Below are 12,153 nucleotides of genomic sequence, written 5' to 3'. Positions count from 1 at the left end.
GCAGGAACAAACCAGCCCCGCTCTGAACAAGCGGTGGAAATGTTCCCTTCTGCCACCCAGCACTTTAGAAAATTACAAACGCGAACTGTCTCTGTTCAAGCGATCCAGTTATTAACTGCGATTTCTACGTACGCCAGCCGCTCGGCCAACGCGCCCCGGCAGAGCGGTGAGCGGCGCAAGGAGGCGGGCGGGGCCGGCAGCCCCTTCCACCCCGCGCGGGCGGGGGCTGCCCAGCAGGCACACCGCCCGCCCCGGCGCCCCACACCGCGGCGGGCTGGGGGAACCGCCCCCCGGGCCTGTCTCCCACCCGCCCATGGCTGCCGCCAGCCCCGCCGCTTGCCAGCACCTTCCGTGAGGGCGAGCGGGCGGGGCCGGCGGCGTCGCGGCGCTCGGTGCGCAGGCGCAGCCCGCCGTGCCTGCGCAGTGCTGCCCGCCACGGAGGATCGGGGCGGGGCGGCGGGGCCCGCCCCCTGGCGGCCGCCGGGCCGCGCTCACCGCTGTCCCCGCCCGCCCCCGCCTCCAGCTCCGCCCGGGCGCTGGGAGCGGCGGCGGGCAACTTCCCCTCAAGTCTGTCCGGTGTCGGGGGAGGGGGGAATATGCGACCCAGTTGAACGCGGCCCGGGAGGGGCGGGCGGGGCGAGGGCAGGCGGCGCCAGCACCAGCAGCAGCCCCGCTGCCGTAGATCAGAGCCGCCCGGCGAGCCGCACCGCCTCAGTCCCCCCCTGCCCTCCCCCCGGCGGGGGCAGGAGCCGCCGCGGCCGTCCCATGTCCCGCAAGGCCAGCGACAATGTGGAGTACACGCTGCGGAGCCTGAGCAACCTGATGGGCGAGAAGCGGCGGCGGCAGGCGGACGGGTCCGCCAGCTCGGGCGCGGCGGCGGCGGCGGCGGCGGCGGGCGAGCGGAGCCTCATCGCCGCCGAGTCGTGCTCCAGCCTCAACAGCGCGGCGTCGGGCGGCGAGCTGGAGCGGGCGGCGCGGCGGCAGTTCCAGCAGGACGAGACCCCCGGCTTCGTCTACGTGGTGTCGGTCTTCTCCGCCCTGGGGGGCTTCCTCTTCGGCTACGACACCGGCGTGGTGTCGGGGGCCCTGCTCCTCCTCAAGAAGGAGCTCAACCTGGACGCCCTCTGGCAGGAGCTGCTGGTCTCCGGCACGGTGGGCGCCGCCGCCCTCTCCGCCCTGGCCGGCGGCGTCCTCAACGGGCTGTGCGGCCGGCGGCCCTGCATCCTGCTGGCCAGCGGCCTCTTCACGGCGGGGGCCGGCGTGCTGGCCGCCGCCCGCGACAAGGAGACGCTGCTGGCGGGACGCGTGGTGGTGGGGCTGGGCATCGGTGAGTGCCGGGCTCCCCTCCGGTCTCTGCTGCGCGACACCCCCCCCACACCCTCCGCCCCGGGGGGATCCCCCCCACCCCCTCTGCTCCGGCGGGGGAAATGCTCCCCCGGGAGGGCAGGTTTAACCGAGCCTAAAATCCGCCCGACTCCGCGCGTCCACATCCCGCTTTACGTAAGGCAGCCCGCGAACAAAAGGCGAATGTTGGCCCGTGGGGTTTGAAGTGCCCTGGGCTGCTGGCGAGGGAAAGGCAACGCCGAGCTGGGGGCAGGAGCGGGGTCCGCTGGCCTTCGCGGCGGGGGTGGAAAGGGAGAGAGCGTCTGCCTGCCTTCTGCGTTTTTACTTACAGGTGGTGTGGTCCTAGCCCGTTCTGGGGCAGAGTTGTCTGGTTTCTGTACGAGGAGAATGGTCTCGCATGCCTGCGGCCAATTCGTCTGGAGGGCGGTCTGTCGGTAGCAGCGGCTCACGCTGCAGGCTTCGCATCTGAGGGGGTTCTGGGGAGTCGGGGGGGAAGATCACGCCGGTCTGGCTGAACTGTAAATACCTTTCTTCTGGTTCCCCGCAGAGCTTTGCTTTTCGTTGGGCGTTAAAGGAATGCTTGTGGGGCAAAATGAGATACTCTGTCTGGTCAAATGAGATGACACTTGCTTTGGAAGGCTTTGGATTTCATTAATAGCATCCTGCAAAACTGAACATGAATTGCTGCTCTTAGGCTGTCTTCCTATGTGCCTTGCATAACTTGCAAGCAGTAGGTTCGGGTAAAACTTTGTAATTGTTCCAAAAAACTTGATGTGATGAGAAGTGTTTCCTGTAACCTTTGAGGCTGGTTTCTGTGCCAGCTATATTTTAAATATCTCCACAATTTTGGTTGCGCTTCAGCTGCCATCCTGTCAGGCAGTAATTTGAATTATCCTCATCATCCAGGATGGGCTGTGTGAGGTTATTCAGAGTCCTTAGACTACAGTATGTGTTAAAAAAAAAAAAAAAAAAAGAGAAGTAGATATTTCTTACTGTCATCTTGCAACCCTTTCTAAAACCTTGAGGACAAGTTGAGGATTAGACTTGTTGTCCTCTACATAGCAAAGTTCTGTTTCTTAGCCATTGAATAATTTTTTGAATTCTCTGGCTTGTTATAGACACATTTGATGTGATGCAATTTGTGGTCTTATTAAGGAAAAAACGTTAGTGAGTCATAATAAGGGCTGTCAGAAATAAAATTGACTCCATCCTTGAAAGGGCTCATGCTGGTTTTCCCATACAGTAAGGGACATCTTCAGGTTGAAGTTTTCCTACCTCGAGTTGGGTGGTTATTTTTTATTTTTAAATGCTACCTCTCTGCATTTTTTTTTTTTAATCAAGACTTTATTCAGACTGCAGAATGTTGATAACATTTGTTATAATGTTTAGGAGACAAGAAAACTAAACTTGATTATGAGGTAGCAGAACACGTATTTTGATGGCAATATGTAATACATATGTTTAGTGTCAGATACTAAAAATATAATATTTGACATTTTTGTGTTTGTAAAGCTTCTCATGTTATTTGCTGACTGTAACTGGTTACATTGACAACTTAGGCGAAAGAGAGAGGAAGGGGATTGATGGTTTGCTTGACTCTTGTGTATGTGTGTCTTGTAGAGAGATACATAGGCACATTGCAGTTGTCTTACAGTGGTGCAAATAAGTGATACTGGTATTGTCGGAAGGGTATGTGACTTGGAGCTTAATAAAATTAATAATAAATCACGGAAATTGGGAGCTAGGGGTTGTTCTTTTGTACAGGTCTAGATCTCTTGTGTGGTCTGGGGAGAGGGATCTCTCTTTGGCCTCTTTCCACATTGGGGACAGAGGTGGTTGTTCTTCTGGGGCTCTGGAGAGCTGTAGTAAGGACTGAGAAATGTTTTGAGGATTTTGGAGCACAGACACTAACATATTTTAAAAATACAATATTTTCTCCTTTTTGTCAAAGGTTGCTCTTCTTTATGTGATGGGAGTTTATGGCCAGAAACAAAGCATTATCTTAAATTGCTGTGACTGAAACATCACAAAAGACTTCGTGAATTGCCGAGTCCAATCCTAACAAGGTTTATTTTACAGAAGAAAAAAATGTGGTTCAAAACTGTTCTACAGCAAACTGCAACTCTCTCTACATTAAATCCCCCACCAGAGGGAGCCTGGATAATTTCACGAAGGCATTAGAAACTGGGACTTTTAACCAGTTTCTTCCCTTTCTTCTCTTGGAGCTCTCTGACTACCATTTTACAGCCCATGGTGAGCAAGAACTTCCTAGTGTTGGTATAAGGAGGTCTCTCAGTAACGTGACGCTTCAGTGACTGTGTGAAATGCTGAAATGTAAGGGTGCGATGGTATAGTGTTATGAAATGCTTTCCTACGTGCAAACCAGTAAAAACTTCTTAACTGTGTATAATTTTATACATTTTTGAGGTCTCTGTAGCTCTCTGCCAGTTGCACATCAAGGGATCTACTCCCAAAATACGTGTTTGCTTGCATTTAATAAATGAATTACTGTTTTATGGGCAGTACTGTGGTGCTGTAAGAGCAGATGCAGTGATAGTTACCTATGGGACTTCGTTCTGCCCTCACGGGTACAGGGCAGATCTGTGTTAATTGTGTCCATGTGAGAAAATGGCCATTTTTCTCATGACGGTCATTTATAGAGGGCTACAATTAAACTTTCAAGGAAGAAAACCACAGGGTATATGCTGAAATGAGGAACATCTCTCACTTGGCTGTCTCATCTGTTTCTTACCATTTTCCACAGAGCTGTTTTGAGATACAAAAACTCTCCCTTCCTCCCAGCGATTACAGAAGGAGATGTTTCTGGAAAATAAAGACCTTCTCTCAAGGACAAGTCAAAGTGCTCTTTTATTGCAAATACTGAATAGATGTTTATGGTTGGAAACAGTTATGTTTCCCTTCCCCCCCCCACCCCCCTAGTATAAATACAAAATATAAGGAGTGCAAAAAAGGGGAAACTGTTCAGCATGAGCTTAGAATATGCATAGATCTTTTCAGATCTGAATTTCTAAACACATAGTTCATGACAACTTCAGGCAAAATGGCTTAAGAACAAGATTGTGGCTATCCTTCCCTCCCCCACACCTGCCCCTTCCTGAGCAGCTCTGCTGTCCCTGACTCCTTAGGAATTTGGCTGAGCCTGGCATCAGGAATGCAACATTTGGATGGATGTTCATTACAGCAAATGTGGGCAGAATTCAGATGTTTAGGAAATTAGATCGCATGTGCTTGGTAGGGACTTGTATGACCTTAGCTAGGAAAAACACCATCGATACCAACCATATTTGGATCTTTTGCATCTGATAATGCTCATAGTCTTAGCCTGGTGCTGACGTGTGACCAGCCACAGTTGGTATGGGATTGAGGGTCAACATAATTTTGTGTTGGCTGATGCAGTTTGCATGCTTGGCAGGAAACCCAAGTTCTTCCATTGGCTCATCTTTGGTCTGTCCTACCGAAGTCAGAGGACAGGCCAGAACTGAAACACCAAAGGTTAGAGCTAGGCATGGCCATAGATGAGAGCCAATTCTACTGAACACCTGCTGCCGTGAGATGGAAGGTAGAGAGTGAGTAAACACTGGGACTAAGCATAGTAAAGACTGGAAAGGATAATAATAAATTGTGATGTTTGCAAAGTCACTTCTTTCTTAGACTGTAATCAGTCCAATGTCCCAATTTTACAATCGCTTTGTTGTCTGAACCCATTGGCCAGGTGTGTTCAACGGCTCGCCGGTCTGCAAAGGGGGCAGTTTATCTCGTCATCTGAGGATGCTGAAGGTTCTGAGCCTGCAGCTGATGTACGTGGGTGTTGGCGTTGTGTTTCAGGTAGTGTGCTGTTCAGATCAATGCTTCAAGAACATTTATGTACCAGCTGTGGAAGGAAGGCTGTTTGAGCTAAGCGGAGTTCAGGAAGTGACAGAATTAAGCTTGCTTGTGGAGAGTTGATCTCTATCTTAATGTACAATCATTAGCTGGATGATTAGATTCTCCTGTCTTGTTCAACATGCAGAATAGATGGTGCTCAATTAATGATCAGCTCTTCAGTGTTTTGTTTTCTTCCTCAGTGTGTGGCTTAGGCGTTACTTAATGCACATGCTACCCAAGCCCTTGGGAAAGGAAAGCAGAGTTACTTCTTAGAACTACTCTGTGTGTGTGTGCACTCTGTTACTAGGTCTGTGATGCAATGGAGACCTGACTGGTTAGGTGCCTTGTCTTCTCTCTGACCCCTGTCTTTGCTGGTACGTGATGTATCTTCACAATGTAAGCCTACTGCTCAGTGCTTGCTTTGTACTCAAAATGTCTGTAGTTTTTTTTTTTTTGTTTGTTTGTTTGTTTTTTTAAAGGCTGTATTTGGATGTGACATATGAAGTGTTCCTGGTAGCATCTTTTCCCTGCATATGTAGGTCATTTTCTGAGCAGAGGAAACAAGATTGTACACAGAATTGAGCAGGAGTGAAGAGCGCTGGCATATGGTTCAGGGCTCCCCTGGTGGGACTTGCTTCTACTGACAGTAAGGTCCAGTAGCAAATAACAAAAATAACCAAATTTAACTAAAGGACTTGCATAATGTAGTACCAGCTCTGTAATATCTTTACAGTGGTTAAGCAAAGATCCACCATATCACATATCATCTGGAATACCAGGTATGCTCTGAAAATGTTGGAAAATGACTGGTATGACCTGTTGCCTATTAAAGATGAGGATGTGTGCGCGCTGTGTTTTTTTTTTTCTTCTGTGTGTTTCTTGAGTTTTTTTTTTTTTTAAGTGTACTACTGAGCTTTTTCAGGTTCTGTGTATTTTTATCTTGGAAAAAATTATAGGTTAATCTTTTTCTTCCCTGCCCCAACCCCTCCATGGGAAGCTCTAAAGCTTAAGTCTGTTTTTATAAGTGAGTGTCCACCAGACTTTTTTTTTTTTTTTTTTTTTTAAAGTAATTCATACTTTAGTACATTTTGGAGGGGAATGTCACCCTCTGCCCCCAAATATGCTTTGCTGCTTCTGGCAGATGGTAATTTTCAATCCAGAGTTTCATAGGCTATTTTTTTTTTCTCCAGAGACAGTGGTTTGTTAGTATAGGCTTGCAGTAGGGATGGAGGGGAATGGAGAGACAAATAGCCACGTTGTTGGAATTGACTCTTGTACTGCCACTGTCCCTAGCTGCTCACTCCTCATCTATAGTTACTGACATTACTGTGTGTGCTCAGGGTTGAATCTCTGCATTTTAAGAGCTTAATCTGTTCTTGTGCAAAAGCATCTGGGAGGATACATTTAGCTTCTGACTGGAGCTGTGATCTTGCAGGATACAAGGAGTACATTAAGATGAGAAACTGTATCTTTTGAAGTCTTCTAATTTTGTGTGCATTGGACAGGATACACAGTATTATGAGCAGTTCACTGTCATGTCAACAAGCACCGACTCCATTATTGTTTTGTCTGATGGTGTAATACAAAAACATCAGTGATTTATACATAAATGTTGCTACCTTTGGCAAATATTTAGTGACCCTTTCAGGATAAAGTATTGAATACACTGAGATATATCTAAGAATTTTTGGACTTTTGATTCTTCTGGAAACTGTTTAAAGTCATAAGGGTGGTGTTTCCTTTTTTTCTTGTTTAGTTTTGGGTTGTTTTACCTTTGTTTTGGGCTTTATGCTGTTGTTTTTGTTTAACTTAAAAATAAATTTTCCCTGGTTCATAAATGTTGAAATTGATTTTCTGTCTCTGAAACATGGGAATCTTGTAAAATAGTTTTCCCTGTACTTGGTCAAACTGTTCTATCAAAAAGTAGTTCCTGTTGCATTTTAAGTATTTTTGTTCATTTGGGAAAGAATACAATGCATCCAGTTCATACGTGACATAAAACTGAAACTTCTGTGATCCTTTTACTACTTATAAAAAGGCAACTTGAAGGAAGCATGCACTGTTAAACACAAGTGTTTCCTTACCTATCTTGAAAATTCATGTGGGCACCCACAGGTGGGCCTATTTTCAAAATATTTGCTACGGAAACAAGAGACCAGTGGCATCTACTTACCATGATGTTAAAGGTAGCAAATCATTCAGCTGGAACTCATGGATTTGTGTGACTTGTTTGACTGAAGCTTATACCAGTCCCATCAGCAGAGGCATGAGGCAGGACATCTAAGGACAGTCCAAGCAGCACATTTGAAGTGCTAGCTACTGTATTCGGCTGTGCAGTGTTAGCATATGCACTCAGTTTTTATTCTGAGCGTGCTGGTATGTATTTTGCCAAGTGTATCCTGAGAAGCAATGAAAAAAGTAGAACCACTGAACATAGATGCCGAAAAGGGGGTTTTTAAATGATCTTTTTTCCTTATCTCATTATTGGTAGACTTTGAGATAATTAGTTATAGCAGCTATATGCTCTTATGTGGATTTTTATGCGATATATTCTATTTCTAAATACATTATTTTAAAATGTAGTATTTTAGGGATTGTTCCATGAAAGTATGGTAAGCTCTTAGGTTGCAAATACTACAAAAGTGCTGAAAATTGATGATTTCTACTTAAGATGGCTGGACTCAAACTCGATGACTATGGTTTTGCTGCATGCTGGTACCACAGAAGTAGAATGGGCATGATGGATAGCTTTGTTTGCAGAACTGTTTTATGGGTCTTCATTTGGTGAAGAATTGAGTTTTTATATCTGAACTGTAAAGTCAGTGTTGCTGGTGTGAAGCTTAGTGAGGAGGCTGGGTCAGGTGGAACAGTCATTGGAGCTGCCATAAGTGTAAAAGTAGTGACAGCTGAAAATTAGGGGAGCAGAGTTCTGCCTTTGGTTTCTTTTTGCAGTTGTTATGCCAGTAGCAAGAGAAGCGGTTATTAAATACTTTGTAGAGATCTTGTGCAACACAGCTCTGGATGAGTGTGTAGTCATCTCACTACTTTAGCAAAACTATAATTCTGTAATAGGTCTTACGATGCAACTTGAATGCAAACTCTTCTAAAATGTATTTTGCTTATGATAATTGAAGAAACGAAGCTTTAAAACCCACACTTTCCTGTTCTTCCCGTTTCTTATCTTCCTCTGATTTGCAGGAGGTTTTAGACATGAGGTTTTATTCAAAGTAAATGCCTGTTCTGAAGGTGAATTTTTTCATAGGTGGTTTCTCATTTTGACTGCTTGTATACCCAGTCACTGAACTTGGATTTCTTAGCTCAGGGAGTCTGTCCCTTCTTCCTTTGCAAGTCCCTTACAGATGTGCTGTCTGCGTGGATGAAATGTCACACTGTGACCTCGGAGCTCCCCACGTGTTTGGCTGTGGATAGGCCAGGGCATGCTTTCAGCATGGTCTGAGAAAATGCATTCTCACCTCCCTCTTGGTTTGGTCTCTTATTTGGCTAAATTGCAAGGGAGGTTGCCTGTTCTGCAGCTGGGGACAGACTTCCTTCTTGTTGCTCCCCTTCAAGCAGCAAATCCTTGTTTGAAGTCCCACAGTGCCCTCCGGATTGCTCCTGAATTGACTTTCCTGGGAGTTCAGTCATCTCTTCATGTGGCCGTTGCGTTAGTGGGCTCAGGCACTGAAGCGGTTGTGTGAATTTAAAAAAGAAAAAAGTGTATATTTATTGATACATGCAGCTTTTTACCTTGGGCTTGTCCTTTAGTTGTTCCTCGGGGGTCTTCTTCCTGCTCCCCTAGAGATACGTCTTCCAGTTAAGTATATTCAGGAGCTGTCACACCAGCTTCTCTACCTTAACTTTTCTTCCTCTCTCCCCGATTTCTCCAATGTAATTCAGCAAGGGAGCAGCTCTCTGGAGGAGGTTTGCCCTCTATGGCTAATCTGAAAGGCTTCTTGCCTCTCATTAGAGCTGATGTTTTCCAGAGGTACCTGGCATTGACATTGGGCTTCATCCTTTGCTCGTGAGCATTTTACATCAATGAGTACATTCTACTTCTGTTCCCGAGTGACGAGGCAATTTCAAGGCAAAAAAAAAAAAAAATTCCAGTCAGTGTGGAAATCCCCCGTGATGCCTGAAGCTTTTAGCACAAAGGCTGACAGGTACTCTGCAAGGCTGAGCAGTGGTAAGGGAGAAGGGGGGTTTCCCTGGGAGGCAATTGATTCAGCCTCAAATCTAGAACTTTCAGGTGTCTTTTCAACACTCTGTATTTGGGAAGGTCTGAGTTTTCACAGGTCTCATGCTAACTGGTAGCACTGAGGAGCTGTCTAATCTAATCAACAGCCAGCCAAGCACATCCAGCTGTGTGCTCAGTTGTCTCTGAGGCAATAATGAAGTGATTGTCGATCTTCAGATGATAGATGCCAGCTATTGTTGGAGGACCTGCTGTGTAAACAAAAACGTGTATCCAGAAGTAGATTCACCTGGCAATTGCCCATATTTTCATAGTCTAGACAAAATAAAATAGCTTTAGAAACCTGTACTACAAGTGGGAGCCCTAAGACAAGATTTTTCTAACCATTTCCCGGAAGTGGAAGTTCATGCAAGCTAACCTTTTCTGTCTTGGACAGAAACAAGGAGTGACAGCCCTCACGTTTCTCTTTTTTTTTGGTCAGGAGCCTCACATGCATGGTTTTCTCCACTGTTGCTTCTCTTGCAAGCTTTCAGGGAAGCAAAAACAATAATTGTGGTTATAATTTGCCTATGGACATAATTACTTTGGGAAAAGAAGATTCCAACAACTGGAAGGAAGTATTAGGGATGTCTTTGTGTTTAGCCACAGATCTTCTGCTTTCCTGTTGTACTCTGGAAATCCAGAGGAATGCGTTCCAAGTTGGAAAGAGCAGAAGAACCTGTGCAGTATTGCATGCATTGTATTGCCCATGCTGTGGGGCATGTGGTCTTGTAAATTGGGAGCATGTTCTTGGGAGTGCTGTTCTTGGAGAAACATCTACTGAAGTGATCACGGGTTGTGCCAATGGAAGAAGGTCTTGCTGATTGCTCATAAGGTCTGATTTCTGTTGGCTCATAAGAAATTCTCTCCTGTTCCTTCTTTCAAATGCTTGTTCTGTGCCAGAATGGCATAGAAACCCTATGAAGCCTTGCATAATCTGCCTTGCTTAGTAACTTCTGGTAGTTTTCCAGGTGTATTTTTGTAGTTTGAGCATTGCAACTCTTTGTTCACCAGATAAGACCTTTGACCTTAGGCCTGCTTGAAGGCACTAAGAATTTGAAATTTAAATCCATTTTGAACTGATTGCACCCCTAATGAATAGATGGATGTAGGATTTTTTTTTTTTCCCTCCAACCTTTTGGTTGTTCCTGTCTGATGGTCATCTTCATGCTGACGCAGTCATAAAAACATGAAGGTGACCTTAAGTAAGTGTCTTTAAGTGACTTCATGTTGTTATGGCCCATACATTACTATCGGAGCAGTGACATCATTCATAAGCTATAAATCACATTTATTGTAATCAAATAGGAGAAAAAAAGTTAGTTATTGGTAGTATTTGAAAACAATAGTAGTTATCTTGATTCATGTCCTGTTCTCAACTGCCTTCTGCAGTTTAGCCAGTATGTGATAGTGCTATGATACCTAGTAGTTTTCTGTGATTCTGTGGGGTTTTTAACCAGTATTATAAAAGATTCAAACAGTGTGGCCCATTACTTTTTTTACAGCTCTGATCCTGGAGGAATTATCAGTACTTAACCTGGAGAAAATACAGTTATTGACTTACTGCCTCCTCAGCTGCACACTTGGAAATGGATAGGCAGTCCGTATTCAGTAATTTCTTTAAGGAAGAGTTAGATGGTCCTGATGCTGAAGGCAACTACCTTCTGAGCATGTTGCAGTTTTCTTTTGTGCTGTTGAACTGGCAGTTGTAGTATAGGCTTCACATTCTGCCATTCAACAGCAAAAATTATCAGGGAATTATAGAAGAAAAAAAAAAGCTGACATCCTAAAGGTGCCCAGAGAAAGTTGGAAACAAAAGCTGTGTATTTGAAGCTAATAAATATACTTATTCCTAAGTACTTGCTCTCTTGCTTTGGTTGGTGGTTTGATTTTTTTTTTTGTTAGAGTTGTTGATTGGAGCTATGATGGATCCTGGGGAAGTCTGACATCTGAGAAAGGCAGTGAACTAGATCACAGCAGGCATGGAGGAAGTACTGGTTAAGACTGAAGCAATGTGTACTTTAAGCGTGCACTTCAGCAAATGTTTGCATATAAGTGACCTTTTTTGTTTGTTCACAGGTCCTTGATTATTGGACTGTTGAGGTCAGTAGTAGCTATGTCAGCACAGGAATGGGGAATCTGCCTGAGGGGAAAAGGTAAGCCTGGTTTTATTCACTATGGAGTTCAGCAGCTAAGTCTTTTGCCGTGTAGACTCCTTGCTCCTGCATTAATCATTGGCACTGCTGACCTCACCAGTCCAACTCACACTGGAACAACTTGGTACAGATGGAAAGCCAGGGCCACCCGGACAGCTTCAGGATCTTGAAGAAAAGGGTGGAAAAGACTAAATGTTGTACATAGTCATTCATGATGTTTTAGCCCAGGAATTTAGTCACTGTAGTAATATTTTGAGCTGAGTACTGGGTCTGGTTTTGTGCTGTATGTATAGGAGAGGAGAAATAAACCACATAATGTAGATCCTTTCTCTTGTAATGATTGACTGGCATGTTCTGGGAAAAAAATGTTAGTGCATACAGCAGAAATCTGGGCACACATTGAGTACAGCATTACATAAATAATGCCAACTTCTCTTTTAGTGAGTGGGAATGTATTTTACTAAATTATTTGAAAGCTTGGATGAGAAGGTACCATTTATCTTGAACTCTAACTGTGATGCAGGGCACAGTAGTTGT

The 12,153-nt window shown here is 45.3% G+C and overlaps 1 protein-coding gene across 1 annotated transcript in view; it reads left to right on the top strand.

Annotated features, from left to right (window-relative positions):
• Positions 1 to 445: 445 nt before the first annotated feature.
• Positions 446 to 12,153, top strand: part of SLC2A13 (solute carrier family 2 member 13) — a 161,390-nt gene continuing 149,682 nt past the window's right edge. Inside the window, exon 1 of the mRNA XM_042792469.1 lies at positions 446 to 1,327. Coding sequence (XP_042648403.1) covers positions 766 to 1,327 — 562 coding nt within the window. The 5' untranslated portion in view covers positions 446 to 765. The remainder of the gene's footprint in view (positions 1,328 to 12,153) is intronic.

Source organism: Tyto alba, unplaced genomic scaffold (assembly GCF_018691265.1).
Source record: "Tyto alba isolate M040663 unplaced genomic scaffold, T.alba_DEE_v4.0 Super-Scaffold_2, whole genome shotgun sequence".
NCBI classification, from domain to species: domain Eukaryota; kingdom Metazoa; phylum Chordata; class Aves; order Strigiformes; family Tytonidae; genus Tyto; species Tyto alba.
This window is presented reverse-complemented; position numbering and strand designations above follow the sequence as displayed.